Source organism: Psammomys obesus, unplaced genomic scaffold (assembly GCF_907164565.1).
Source record: "Psammomys obesus unplaced genomic scaffold, mPsaObe1.curated_primary_1811, whole genome shotgun sequence".
NCBI classification, from domain to species: Eukaryota; Metazoa; Chordata; class Mammalia; order Rodentia; family Muridae; genus Psammomys; species Psammomys obesus.
In genome coordinates, this window is record NW_026596040.1 from 22,088,149 (window position 1) to 22,103,125 (window position 14,977).

Genomic DNA, 14,977 nt, shown 5'->3' on the forward strand with positions numbered 1-14,977 from the left:
TTATTGCACGTATGAATGGTGCTTGCCAGGGTCCAGATGTGTAGGAGTAGGTTGATCCTGGGACTCTCTCAGGAGAGTCATCGCTGCCTGCACCTGTGTGTGCGTGCTTCATCATTTACCACTTACCGTCATCACTCAGTAAGTTATGGGCACCCAAACTCACTAGGGCATAGAGGCCAATGGGCCAGTCCAGGGGAAGGATGCAGAGCAGGAAGTAAATGGGCCCACAAAGGACAGCACTTCCGGGAATATCCCTGAGAAAGAAGAGGTCCCATGCCAACTGTGGGGTTGAGGAAGTATCCCAGAGAAAAAGAAGCTTCATACATCAAATACTGAAAGATGACTAGGTGTTAGTTAGCCTGTGAGAGGTGGGGTTGCAGCTAAGGAGGCCAGTGGGGCCTCCTGGAGGCAGAGTGGGTCCTGAGAAGTTAGAGGAAATCATCCTGGCTGCAGGGCAGACTGTATGTGAATTTAGGGCAGGAGAAGCATGGGAAAAGAAGTAGTGAGGAATGGGGCCACGAGACAAAAGTCAGAGCAAGCAGAGCCTCAAAGACAATTTTTTATACATGCAGACACACACACACACACACACACGTAGACAGAGACAGAGTGACAGAGAGAGACACAGACACACAGACATGCACAGAGAGAAACAGACAGACAGGCTCACAGACACACACAGACCCACAAACACACAGAGACACACGGAGACACACAGGCTTCCATGGGCTTGGACATGTCTATCTCTGTACATGCCAGTCACCTGTCCTTAGAAGAAGGTTAAACTGTTAAAACATCCCTATCGGGGCTGGAGAGATGCTCTCAAGTGTACTTGATGCTCTTCCAAAAGACCTGAGTTTCGTTCCTAGCACCATGTCAGGTGGCTTATAATCACCTGTAGCCCCCATGGACTACTGTCTTCTTCTGGCCCCCATCAGCATCCATACACATGGCATTCAGCCATCCAATGCACACATACACTAAACATTCAATGAATATTCAAAAACAAAATTAAATGCTCTTATTTCTCCCACACTCTCCCACATACACACATATCTCTGAGCGAGTGGGCAGAGCATAGCAGAGAGTGCACAGCCTGAGCAAATGCAGAAGTAAAGTCCTTGTGTGATTCTTGGACAGGACACCACGTACTATGACACAGAGGCCAGGGATGATGCTGATGAGTCCCTGGAGGGCACAGGCTCCCTTTGCAAGACCAGGATGTGGGGCTGTTGGGAAGAGAGAGCAGAAATGTCAGTCAGTGACCCCAAGAAGGAAAGGGTGTGGGGTGAGCCAGAGAAGGCTCCCTGGGGAACAGAGAATGACAGGAAGGGGACATAGGAAGAAGCAAATTCCCAGAAGACAACAGCTGTTGCTAAGCGGGAAACAGCCGGGCCTAGGGGTTAATGAGTAGCAGCGAGGCTAAAGGCCTGGGCTAGAGAGGACACAGGTCTCAAGGGGCCTAGGTAGACCTGTGTGCTCACCTCAGAGCTTTGGGGGGGGCACACTCCATGATGGCGCCACCGCACACACTAGCGGTCTCCAGGGTGGGGCTCGGAGGAGCAGACTCCTGTCGTCAGGCTGCTGAAGTTCAGAATCAGCTCCTTCAGGCAGTCACTCCGTGAGTGCCTCAGCTGTTTGGTTAGAAATGGACCTTAAATCTTATGACCAGGGCATGGAGGTCTAGAGGACGTGCCTTGCTCCTCAAGGTGCCTGATGCTCTGAGAGGCACTAGCAATGTTATGAAGAGGACTTTCAAGGCCTGTTGGGATGATGCATAAGCCAGCCTGAGCCTGGCTATTGTCTGAGACCAGAGTCACAGGGGGTGGGGGGGAGCACTGGGGTTGATAGGAAAGGCCGGAGTGTGGGCCCTGAGACCAGCTATCTAGGCAGTAAGGGCTTTTGTACTAGGCAGAGTAGGCCCAGGGAGATCTGTAACACCCACGGCAAGATGGGAGAGCAGCCCAGCTACTGTTTGCTTATAACCTGCCTGCTCTGGTCTTTGTCCTCAGCCTTGCCCTTCAAAGTGGTGGTGATCTCAGCCATCCTGGCCTTGGTGGTCCTCACCGTCATTTCTCTCATCATCCTCATCATGCTGTGGCAGAAGGTGAGCCTGCGGGTGCAGCGCCGTGCCCATCTTTCCTCGTGGTCCCCACTGAATGTCACACGCTCTGGCCCATACGAAGGGCCCACCATGGCGCTCAGCTGGGGGCTGACTTAGAGCAACACTGCATCTCCAGTTCCCTCCACCCCCAGCAGGCTGGGCTGACGTGGCCTGGTGTGAGCAGTCCAGGACTCCTGGCCCCTGCCCTTTCCTCTGCCTAAGTCCTTCCTGCTCAACCCAGTCCTGGGGCAAGCGACACTTTGTGGGTGGACTATCCTGGCCCCAGGATTCTTCTAGCTCTTACCCATAGAGACTTCCATGAGTCACCAGAATGTAATCTGACCCCATGAATCTGTTCCATCGCTCTATTCTGACATTTCCCCTTTCTGCAGCTCTAAACGGTCAAGATTCCTGAATCGGGTCTTTAGTCCCCCTTCATCATGCCATTATAAGATTCCAATCCTATGACTCCAAGATCCTAAGATTTCCCCATCCAAAGGCTTTTGAGGTCCCACAGAGTCGGCAAGAGGAGGGGCAACCCACATTTGACATTTGTCCTACCTCGCGTCGCTTTCTGGGTAACCTGCTCTTCTCATCTGAGGAGTAGCTGGGGCTCAGAAGCCGGCGAAACATTTGTAGTGAGTGAGGACCATTCTGTCAGCTGCTTTCCAGAGGCTGTATCCTCAGGGTAGCTCAGCCACGTCTCCCACTTCTGGAGCCCCTTGCATCTAAGCTCATGGAGACCTTGGTTTTGCTGGCCATTCATTGTCATTTCAGATATGTCCTTGCCCTCTCTTGGTCTCAGAGTCTTCTGTCCCATCTGCCATCTAAGGGGCTGGACCTGACAGCCTCAAGATGCCCTCCAACCTTCTCATCTGTGGTTGGTCTTGTCCCGCAGAAACCACGCTATGAGATCCGATGGAAGGTGATTGAGTCTGTGAGCTCTGATGGTCATGAATACATCTACGTGGACCCTATGCAGTTGCCTTATGACTCCACCTGGGAGCTGCCACGGGACCAGCTAGTTCTAGGTCAGTCCTAAGAGGTCTCAGGTGGCAAAGGGGAGGCTAAGATTTGCTCCCAGCATGGCTGGTACTAGCTGAGACATAGGGCTGATATCTTGCCTTCTCTGGCTCTCACTATCCTTTCTATACTGTGAAGACAAGGTGACCCCTGATAGCACTGTAGCCCAAGGATCCCAGGACTAATATGGGACCCTCCAGGCCAAAGAGGAAGTACTGAAGATAGGCCAGGGAGTCTGAGGCAGGTGCAAAAGAGCTGTACTCCCCTCCCCCCAGGAGGCAGGATATCTTTCAGGGATCCCAGGGGAAGCAGGCAGAATATAGGATCTAGATGAGACCCAGAGGATAGAAAGCTTCCTGAGGGGGAGCACAGTACGGAGTTTGGAGGGATGTGGAGGGTGATCTGAGTGGGAAGATGGGATGAGGGACATCGCTCCCAGGAGCTGAAGGTTTCTATCCATCCTAGGGCGCACTCTTGGCTCTGGGGCTTTCGGACAGGTGGTGGAGGCCACGGCTCATGGTCTGAGCCATTCACAGGCCACCATGAAGGTGGCTGTCAAGATGCTGAAATGTGAGTCTTGAAACATGAGCTAGTCTCCTCTTTCCTCACACCTGGGGCCTCCTCACTCTACCTTCCCCTCCCCTGTAAAGCTAATTTCTTCAGAAGAGGCCAGGTCCTGAATTTGTGGGACTCCTCGCTATGAGTAGGGCTCCTCACTATGACCTCTTTTTGATGCTTCCTTCTTCTCTCCCCTCCTCCCACCTTCTTTCCCTTCTATTATGGTCCTCACTACCCAAGGACACTACAACAGGGTGGGACAGAGGAACAAGAGTAGGCCCTTGTAGGGCCTCTATACCAGGCTGAGTCCCTCTTCCCCCTCAGCTACAGCCAGAAGCAGTGAGAAGCAAGCCCTCATGTCGGAGTTGAAGATCATGAGTCACCTGGGACCCCACTTGAACGTGGTCAACCTGCTGGGGGCCTGTACCAAAGGAGGTACCCAACCATGCCCTGGAGGACTCTGGGAATCCCCTCTTCCCTGTTCTCACTCAGTCCACCACCTACAGGACACCCCTGCCAGAGTGTCCAGCACTCTTATTTCACTGTCCTAGACGAGTTTTAGGAACTCAGAATCTGAATACCTTTATGGCAATGAGATTCTTTCAGGCCACTGGTTCCAGCAGCTTTAGAATTCAAGTCTCTTCAGACGTGTTTGTTTGTTTGTTTGTTGTTTGTTTTTTGCCTGTATGTCTGAGCTCTGTGTGTGTGCCTGATAACTGAGGAGGCCAGGAGAGGGCATCAGCTCTTCTGGAACTGGAGTTGCAGAGGGTTGTGAGCCACTGTGTAGGTGCTGGGTATTGAGCCAGGATTGTCTGCAAGAGCAGCAAGTGCTCCTAACTGCTGACCGTCTCTCCAACCTCCATTTTTCATATTTCAAAAACTGTGAGACACTGACAAGGTCTACAGAGACAGCAGAGCCTACCAGTGCGCAAGCCAGGAACTGGTTTTGCTCACATCAGTGCTGAAAGGCACTCTGCCCAACCATGCTTATTTGAGGGACTGGTTACCCGTTGGGCAGCCAACATAGTAATAATCGTGAAGTCACTGCTACTTGCAGCTGCTGGTTGTGAGATGTGGGATTTTCCTCGGTATTGTGTAATCAGTCTAAATACAGAAGTATTGCACATGGACTGTCATCCGTGCCTGCAACGAACGTATTTCAAAAGTGTTGTTTTCATCTGTTGGATGATTTTAAATGAGTTGAACTTAAGTGTAATCAGCAAACTGTGCCAGCAGTCATGTTCGCCTGCTTTATGTAGATCAGAATCTGACATAAGCACCAGTCTGAAAACAGTAGCAGCAACTGATAGCATAGGCCTGCTATAGGCTGAGCTCTCAAAGACATCTCAGGGGTCTTCACATCAACCCCAAGGGTGGGTCAGCCCCTGGCCAGATAGGCAGAGGACGGCCCCGGGATACTAGCAGCTTGCTTGCTATCACAGAGGCAGAGAAGCAGCCCAGGTTTGCACGGTGCCAGCCCTCTCTGCCATCTTGCTATCTGTGTCTCCAAACCCCAGACTATATTGGCTCTGTGGTCATGCTGGGAAAATGGCGGCCTTCCGCAGAGTCCGCCCTGAACCTGTCCTTCTGCAGGGCCCATCTACATCATCACAGAATACTGCCGCTACGGTGACCTGGTGGACTACCTGCACCGCAACAAGCACACCTTCTTGCAACGCCACTCCAACAAACACTGCCCACCCAGTGCCGAGCTCTACAGCAATGCCCTGCCGGTGGGGCTCTCTCTACCCAGGTACGAGGGAGGCGGCACCCAGCGGGTGCCTGCCAAGCATACGGGTGCTCCTTGTCCAAGAGCCCGAGATGAGGATGCAAGCTTTGGGGCAGATTCATTTCCTAGAAGCAGCTCTGTGACCAGACAGTAATGATGATGATGGGGGGGGGGGGGCATTATCAGCTGTCACTTCTGCGTCATCTCAGAGAGTCAAGCTTCATCCTAAGCCTTCTGCAGATATGACTCCTTTGAGCCCATGTACCATCCTTGTATCATAGGTGTCTTACTCTCTTGCCTTAGGGACATAAGGCACAGAGGCAGTGACTGGCTGAGAGACAGGCTCCGAGCCTGTGCTGAGGTGTTACAAACTGGGCTCCCTGCCGTGGCTCTGCTGCCCTCCACAAGCCAGCCTCCCTAGTACCTTACCGGCAACTCAACTCCTGTTTCTGATGCTATCAAAAAGAACATTTATTGTTTTGTTTTGCCATTGTTTGTTGATTTAAAAAGGCAAAGACAAGGTTAGGTTTGGAAAAGTGTACACAAAAGATAAACAAAAGCATCCCTCACCTCTCTAACAGTGTGACGAGTTCCTTGTATGTGTTTGTTTAGTTCTTTTACTCCCTGGGGAGCTAAGGCTAGACTCTGCACCTCCCAGCCCCCCTAGGCATAGAAAGGAGCCTCTCTACAGATCCATTCATGCCCCTCGTCCTGGCTGCTGTAGTCACTGCTCTGTGAACTCTGAGAACACCTGCTGGGTCTTATGTCGTCCTGGCAGCCCCTGGGCCCAGCTCAGGGCTGCTCAGCTTTGATAGGGTTTGAAAGGGTTTGAGTCACAGTCATTCACACTGTATTGGGGCAGACCAAAGGATGATGGTTCAGGAACAGAGGAAATCCACAGATGACAGGGCCCCACAGGCCTGGGCTGAGCAACAGACAGAAGCGGGAGGGAAGAGAAACCCATGGCTTTTCCTTATTCCACCTTTCTGCCTACAGCCACTTGTCCCCGACTGGGGAGAGTGACGGTGGCTACATGGACATGAGCAAGGATGAATCTGTAGATTACGTGCCTATGCTGGACATGAAAGGAGACATCAAATACGCAGACATCGAGTCCTCCAACTACATGGCCCCTTACGATAACTATGTCCCGTCTGGTAAGTGGATACAGCATTCTCACATGTGTGCAGGCTCCTCCCATCCACACAGTGATGCCTTCCTTTCAAAGCCCTTAATGTACTCAGTTTTGTAACAACCTTGGAAGGAAGATAGCTCATGTCATCCATGTGGAAACAGGCAAACTGCCTGCCCAATGCTGCTGTGCAGTGGAGTTCTGACCTGAGCTCTGTTGCTGTCTCCAGAAGCATTCCCACAGCCAAAAAGAAGGGGAGAGCTGGGTGAAGGTGGTCTTCTAGGGCCTTCAGGGAGTTAGATCTGCTCTGAGTTGACCCCATGATGGGCTAATAATGTCCTGAGAAACAAGCAAGCAAGCTAGAAGCTCCAGGCCTAAAGCCAAAGGTTTTTCTTGCTTGTGAGTACAATGAAAGCATTAGAGATTTCAATGAGACACTTAGAAACTCATTCCCTTAAGGGAACGCTTAGAGAATCGGTAGTCTAAAGACGGGTCTTGTAGGCTTATGGTATACACAAAGTAACCCATAATCCTCTGTGCTCTCTAGCCCCTGAAAGGACCTATCGGGCCACCCTGATCAATGAGTCACCAGTGCTTAGCTATACAGACCTCGTGGGCTTCAGCTACCAGGTGGCCAATGGCATGGAATTCTTGGCCTCTAAGAACGTACGTGTGGTCCTGATGGTGGGAGAGGGGTCAGCTAGCCAACCATCCACCTTCATGGCCCTATGAGACAGCTCCCGACTCTCTGGTGGGGAGGGCATTGAGAAACCTCACACCTGGGAAGGCACACGTTTTCCCTAAAGCTGGCCCAGAGGGCTCTTCTCCCACAGTTGCCCCTTAGCCTCATCTCCCCTCTCTCCTGACCCAGTGTGTTCACCGGGACCTGGCAGCCAGGAATGTGCTCATCTGTGAGGGCAAGCTGGTCAAGATCTGTGACTTCGGCCTGGCTCGAGACATCATGAGGGACTCGAACTATATCTCCAAAGGCAGTGTGAGTGCTTACACTGTCCCTGGGGTTGTCCCCAGGTGACTCCATCCCCAGTTCAGGTCTGCCACCATCCATGTGGCCACAGCTCAGTATGGGGTCACTGGTGGCTTATTACTACCAGCAGAGATGGCCATACTGCCCAGCTATGAGCAGGGACAGGACAAGGAGCCACCTAGATTTGTGCATAGTGAGAAGAGATGGGGACAGGGTCAAGGCCACTTGTCACAGTAGGTGCTGAGTCAGGACCAGCTACAGTGGTCCTGAGGTGAATAGGAAGCAGGGATAGATCGCCATTCTAGGAGATGAAAGGTGGGCAAAGGGGTAGCGCAGGTGATATGGTAAGACAGATAAGTCAAAGCCCGGGGGTAGAAGGGCTGTAGACCCCAGAGACCATGTCCCTGGCTGCCCACTTCTCTGCACAGCACCCCCTCGGAGCTTCCCCAGGGACACAGGCTGCCCTGTCTCTGGCTAGTGAATTAGGAAACAGCTTCCCAGTGCTCCGGCCAGGAATGTGCTTAGAGCTTTGGAGTGGGGTAAAATGGAATTGCTGTGGGAGCTGCTGAGCCTCTCCCTTCCAGGTGTGGTGAGGCCTAGAGACCAGCCGCTGGGACCCTCCATGTACTCAGAGCCCATCTTACCTCTGCAGACTTTCCTGCCTCTGAAGTGGATGGCCCCGGAGAGTATCTTCAACAGCCTCTACACCACCTTGAGTGACGTGTGGTCCTTTGGGATTCTGCTCTGGGAGATCTTCACACTGGGTGAGTCACTTCTTCCTCCAGCCCTGAGATATACACTGGAACAACTGCCCTCCTGCCCCCACCTCCCTCCTGATTGCACCTTGGGCCAGAAGCAGGGGACTGTGGGATGCACATTGGAATATGAGTCAGGACTCAGGGGCAAATCCAGGCAGTGCCATTCTTTCTATTGTATGGCTTTGACAAGTTCTTTGCCAAGTCCTCTGGGTCTTTTTCTTCCTGTCTGAGCACCAAAGGGGTTAGACATATTGAAAAGTGTGCTTGAAGCCAGCTGTAATGGTGTATACCTGTAATCCCAGAACTTGGGAGGCAGGAAGATGGAAAATCTGGGGCCAGCCTGAGCTACATGTAGACTCCTCCAACAAAGAACATGAACACAAATACAAAGCCTGCTTGGGTTTGCTTACTTCTCTATTTCCATCTCTGTGTGGAGTCTATTGTCCAATGCCAAGGGAATTGCATTCTCATATCCACCAGGACAGTATGCCTGAGAGGACACCCTGCCACTTCTCACACCCTGACACAGTATGTCCCTGTCTCTGCTCCATGACAGGTGGTACCCCTTACCCAGAGCTGCCCATGAACGACCAGTTCTACAATGCCATCAAGAGGGGCTACCGCATGGCCCAGCCTGCTCATGCCTCTGACGAGATGTGAGTGGAACCTTGTACACTTGGGAGGAATTTGAGGTTTCAGAGGTCACGAAACACCAGGTCAGAGGTTAGGCGAGTCCTGCTAGAACGGGACCAAGGTGTTCAAAATGGTGCCGTCGGGAAGTTCTGTCCCAGCCTGGGTCTCCACTTTCTCTATTCTGGCTTCAAGTTCAAGCCTGCCCTGCTCACGTGGCCACCATTAGCACCACCCTGACATCTTACTGCTTGCATTACTCCAACAAAAGACCCAGAGCTGACCTTTTAAGGGCTCAGCTTGGTTACATGCCATCAGAACCAAGCCTGAGCTAGGAGGATGGAAATCCCCATTGGCCAAATTCAGGTTACAGTGCTCACCATGATGTCTTAGGCCGCACAGAATCATGGGGATGAGGGAAGCTGGGGAGACTTCCCAGGAGATCAGGGAGGGGCAGTGATGGGGTCAACAAGACCCCAGGCTGCTGCTCCACACCAGGGTCTTTTCCTCACCTTATTCTGAGCCCCACCTCACAGCCCTGCCTCTGCAGCAATGGAAGACTCTGACCCTCTCTCTGCCTCCCTCAGCTACGAGATCATGCAGAGATGCTGGGAAGAAAAGTTTGAGACCCGGCCCCCCTTCTCCCAGCTAGTGGTGCTCCTGGAGAGGCTCCTGGGTGAGGGGTACAAAAAGGTATGTGGAGACAAGGCACGGTGGAAGTACCCTGTGTACTCGGCTTGGTGTGATGTGCAGGTATTTGGGAAGAAATACCCTTCACACACTCTGGGCCTCAGTTCCTCTGCTGGTACTAGAAAGGTACCAGCAGAAAGGGTTGTGCCAGAGCTATGAACTTATTTTTAGTAGAACCAAGATATGAAACCTGATTGATTTGACCCAGAGAGGTGTGGTGGATGATCTTATCTGTCAAACCTGCTCATGGTGACACCGGGCCTCCTTCAGATGTGTGAGCAAACCCAGACTCCCCTGAGCCCTCACAGCAACTATGTAAACCTTGTCCGGGGTTCATGCAAAACCAATGGAGGAGCGAGTCTGTCCTGAGCTTGGCTTCTTGTCTTCCCATCTGGGGTGGTCCTGGGGAGATCAAGACAGAGTGGAGTCACCTCTGTTTCATAGCAAGGGACACTGACCTCCATCCCCAATAGGAGGCTGTGGGAGACTACAAAGGGATAAGAACCCATAACTATCTACTCTGAAATGGGGTAGACATTAGGGTCATGGTACTGCCTGGCTACCTGCTGACTCTCAGTTTGTACCTTGTTTCAGGATGCCAGGTGTGAGGGCAGCTCACAGGTGCAGCTTTGAGCAGAAGCCATTTTTCTGAGCACTAGATGGGGTAGAGGATCTCTAAGACATTGTCCATCTATCTCACACCCCGTTTTTTTCCCCCTTCGTTCCCTATCCTCCGGAGCAGAAGTACCAGCAGGTAGATGAGGAGTTTCTGAGGAGTGGCCATCCAGCCATCCTGAGGTCCCAAGCCCGCTTGCCAAGGATCCACAGCCTCCGGTCCCCCCTGGACACCAGCTCTGTTCTCTACACCGCCGTGCAGCCCAATGAGAGTGACAATGACTACATCATCCCCTTGCCAGACCCCAAGCCTGATGCTGCTGATGAGGGCCTCCTAGAGGGTTCCCCCAGCCTTGCCAGGTACCCCCGACCCGTTGGCCCCAGGCACTCATGTGGATGGTGCATGTGTTCATGTGTGTGTGCCAGACGTGCTACAGAAAAACCATCAGCTAGCTAGAGTGAGGACTAAGTCTTGCCAGTGGCCAGCAGAGGCTGAAGTCAATATATTCGGCCCTTGAAGCTGCAGGCAGGAAGGGCAGACTGGGAAGAAACAAGATGTTCGGGAACTCATTTGCAGGATAGCTCTTCCTTTTAAGGATGTCAACACAGGCCCTTCTGTAGGGCCTGTGCTAGTCCTGAGGACAAAGAAGACACATTTAGCATTTTCCAGCCGTTACTGTGGGTCATGGCTGCCCTTGACACCGTGCCCAGAGGGCCCCAAGGAAGCCTGGTTGTAGGAGATGGAGGTGCTGCAGATTCAGTTTAAACCTCAGACAGAAGAAGAGACACATGCTCTGCCTTGGGTTGTGGGAGAATCCACTGTGGGGTGGGCCCTGGGGGAGCCCTGTTGCTTCTTGTACTGATGTTCGGCCTAAGAGAGGACTCTCCAAACCAAGATTTAGCCCATGGAGGAGCAGTAGGAGACACAGGGCTGGGTTCTGTTTTCAGCCTGTCACTAAGAAACTCGGACAGGTTTTCTTGCCTGTGCAAGCTTCAGTTTCTCTGTTCCTGCAGTGCTCGCAGGCCTTTTGGGGCCCTGAAGGCCGCATTGGCTCAGTTAATGAGGCAGACATTCTCAGGCAGGTGTGGGAGATGTTGGGATGGGGGAGGGGGGAGTGGAATCAGTGTTAGACTGAGCAGGTTCAACTCAAGAGCAGCCTCCTTCTGATTTGTGACCTCAGACTGGATGCTTCACCTCCACGAGCCTCAATTTCCTTCTCTGTAAGGTGGAAACAGTGAAAGGCCCTAGAGAAGGAATGAGATATCTCCCCAAACACAAAGATGTACAAAGTACATTTAGTACAAAGTACCTGCAAGTGGGATGAGAAAGAAACTTGAGAGCCTGATGGTCCTGCTCTCAAGTTCTAGCTCCCATATTCACTTGCTGTGTGTTGTGGAGTGATGATATAACTAACCCTTCTGAACTGCGCTTCCCTCAAAGTGCAGGCCTCTCAGTATGTAAGGTCAACATGGGAAAGCTCTTAGACAAGGCTGTTACTGTCATCCTGGGGTTTCCCCAGTTCCTTTCTGACTTGCTTCTTTCCTCTAGCTCCACCTTGAATGAAGTCAACACTTCCTCTACCATCTCCTGCGACAGCCCCCTGGATCTCCAAGAAGAGCCACAGGCAGAGCCGGAAGCAGAGCTGGAGCAGCCACAGGATTCAGGCTGCCCAGGACCTGTGGCTGAAACAGAGGACAGCTTCCTGTAGGGACTGGTTCCACTCCATCCTTCCCGAAACTCCCAGCACCCACCCCCTCCTGGCCTGATCTGGCCTCCCAGCAACTGCACTGCCACCAGCTGTCCCCTTGGAGAAGACCCTTGGTTTGCAGCACCCAAGGTCCAGGGACCAGCTTAGCTTAGGAGGCTAAAGAACTGTGGGGACTGACCTGCCTCTGGAAGGCCATGGGACTCTGAGCCAAGGCACTCAGTTTCCCCAGATTAAGAGGAAGGGTTGGACTTGGCTATTGGACAGGTACGGAGCCTTGATTCCTAGAGAAGTTCATGGGTGGAAGGTCATGTTCACGTTCTCCTGTGTAACAATTGCCCCTCAGATGAATCAACTACTTTGATCTTCCCCAAAACCAGGCAAGGACCTGGTGCCCGGCTCCTGGCTAAACTGAGGCCAGCTTTGGACAAGGTTGTTTCATTCAGAATCCATTTCCCTTTGCCTTAATTCTCCCAGGCCTGAGCTGCTCGGGGCTAGCCATGCTCAATGAATGCTGTTAATGGAGCAGGTGAGCTGAGAACAGGATGCTCTGGCCTGCAGCGCTGCCCAGGGCACTCAGGACACACCCGGTCACAGGAAGCACCAGTGCCTTTCAGTCCCACCAGTCCAGTCACTCTCAGTTCGCCCACCCCTCAACAGTCTGCAGGCCATTGTCCACACCTGTGGTATAAGCCTGAAGTGTGCACCACTAGGAGCCCTGACTCTGCCTTGGACCTGCTATGAGACCTTAGAGGACCCCCTTGTTCTCTCTGGTTACCAGTTTTCTTTCCCCTTTGAAAGATCAGCAGGTTGGACTCATGGACTCTGAGTATAATCCAGTCAAATACTTCAGTTCTGGAGTGAGTATTCCAGGAGTTTACACTTGTCCGGACAAAGCAGGGTCAAGTCCTTAAGCTGACCTTTCTGGGGGTCAGCTGAGCCCTCAGAAGGTTCCAGATACACACCACCCTCTGGGGATTCAGGAACTGAGCCTCTTCTTCAAGTCCCCAAGTGCAACTGCCCAGACCTTGACTCGGAGTGACAGTCAGTGTCCTAGGAAAAACCCCTGCAGCTGTCCTGAGGACACGGAAGGAGCACGAGGCCCTTTTCATACCGTGATAAACTCTGGAGCCAGCGAGAGCGGCAGAGAAGGCAAGCCAGGTCACCTCAGGCCACCGTCACCAGGAGTGAGGACAGATGTGCCCCATGCAGGACAAGGACCTTGAGATAGGCATGAGAGGCAGACACTGAGGGCACGGCCTTCTCAACTGCAGGCTGCTAGTCCTCGGTCCTCAGGCAGCACTACACAGGAATGTTTTTGCCCCACACCTGGCAGCAACACCTCACTATCCCTGAGCAGATGGACATTGGAGGGGCCTGGGGAACGATGGGTGGGCTAGAACAAGGTAGGGGAAGTCAGCCCTGCTGGGCCGCTGCCATGCCTGGAGCAGCAAAGGCTGCTGGAGGCTGGGTAGTACTGCTCACAACGGTACCAAAGATGTAATCGCCTAGGTTTACAAGTACTTGTAGGACTCACGATAACCCACATTTAAACACCGGAAGTGCTATTTTGTACGCTAAGTTTTCCTATCTGTACTTTTTTTTTTTTTTTTTTTAAGGAAAAGATTTTAATATTAAACTTGGTGCTTCTCACTGAAAGACTCAAGTCTTAGGATTGGGTGTCTGCGTATCCAAGAGTGGGAAGACAGTTTGTCCCAGACAGGTTCCTTCAGCTCTCTCACTTAACTTTAAAACAAGTTCCATTCCCTCCCATCCTGGAAAGTAGATGGGAGGGAGCTTGTGCTTGGGTTCCAGATGTGAAGTGAGGCTTTTCTGACTGTAGACTCTGGAAGGGGAGAATGGGCCTTGGTGGGCCTTGCCTGCCTCACCATGTGCTCTGGCTTTGGCCACTAAGCTGAGTCACCCTCCCTGCCCCACTTCTTGCTCCTCACTTGAGCCAGGGTAGCTTGTGAAGAGGTGCCTAGCACAGCTTGAATCCTAAGTCCTTGAGAGTCGCCACTGGGACCCAGGTAGGAGCAGGGCAAACAGAACACCCAGGATGGCCAGAGAGCAAAAGAAAGAAAGAAAGAAAGGAGAAAGAGTGGAGGTGAGAGGAGGAGGGGCAGAAGGCAGTATGGAACAACAGGGAGCAATGGAAGGGTGCAGACCCAGCTTGTTCCACCATCCCAGAGACTGTGGAGTCAGCATGAGGTAAGAAGTATCCTGGCTCCTGCTGGGTCCTGGATTTAGGCTCCTCTGCTGAGCCCAGACCTATGGCATGCTGGTCTGTGACACTGACAGTGGCTCAGAACCAGGAACATTAGAGCTTCTGAGACAGGTCAGAGGGAAAGGGTTGCAATGCAGGCTGGGGGCTCTGGACCCTCCCACCGCAGCTGTTTGGCCCGGTCACAAAGATAGAACCAGGTTTCAACCTGAGGCCTGTCACCTCCTTGGTGTACGTCTTTGGGCCTTCCCTTGCTTTATTTGAGCCGAGGGGCGGGCATCTCTGGATGTGTGTGAAGGACATCTCAGTTTGGAGCTTCAGGCTGTGGCTCCCAGTGTGAGTAAGAGTGAGTTATGGGATAGCACTGACTCACAGGCAGGCCTCTGACTCAGGCAGCTGAGACATCCCAGGGAAAAAATCACCTGACTAGAGGACCTAGCCACATACTGTTACCTCTCACTAATCCTGGCTTTAGGGGACACCTCAAGCCTGTGGCATCCTTCTCTCTGGCTATGGCAGGCATGGAATGAGGCAATATCTCAGTGTGCCCTGCAAAGAACAAAGCTTAGATTCCAGACAGGACTTTCTGTGTTCTTGATTACCTATTTGGTTTTTTGAGACATGGTTTCTTTGTGTGGCCCTGGTTGTGGTGGAACTAGCTCTGTAGACCAGGATGGGCTCGAACTCACGGGGTCTTCCTGCCTCTGCTTCTCAGGTGTTGGTATTAAAGGTGTGTGCCACCATACCTGGCAAAAAATGTATTTTAAAGATGATGACAATGATGATTGGTTTTTCAAGACAGGGTTTCTCTGTGTAGCCTTGG

General features: G+C 52.3%; 1 protein-coding gene across 2 annotated transcripts in view; it reads left to right on the forward strand.

Moving 5' to 3' along the window:
* Positions 1-13,569, forward strand: part of Pdgfrb (platelet derived growth factor receptor beta) — a 37,796-nt gene extending 24,227 nt beyond the window's left edge. For both annotated transcript variants that reach the window (XM_055622744.1, XM_055622743.1), the window contains exons 11-23: positions 2,013-2,107; positions 3,003-3,135; positions 3,593-3,697; positions 4,010-4,120; positions 5,279-5,438; positions 6,411-6,571; positions 7,094-7,212; positions 7,418-7,540; positions 8,184-8,295; positions 8,846-8,945; positions 9,507-9,612; positions 10,352-10,584; positions 11,774-13,569. In XM_055622744.1, coding sequence (XP_055478719.1) covers positions 2,013-2,107; positions 3,003-3,135; positions 3,593-3,697; positions 4,010-4,120; positions 5,279-5,438; positions 6,411-6,571; positions 7,094-7,212; positions 7,418-7,540; positions 8,184-8,295; positions 8,846-8,945; positions 9,507-9,612; positions 10,352-10,584; positions 11,774-11,933 — 1,718 coding nt within the window. In that variant the 3' untranslated portion in view covers positions 11,934-13,569. The remainder of the gene's footprint in view (positions 1-2,012; positions 2,108-3,002; positions 3,136-3,592; positions 3,698-4,009; positions 4,121-5,278; positions 5,439-6,410; positions 6,572-7,093; positions 7,213-7,417; positions 7,541-8,183; positions 8,296-8,845; positions 8,946-9,506; positions 9,613-10,351; positions 10,585-11,773) is intronic.
* Positions 13,570-14,977: the final 1,408 nt, after the last annotated feature.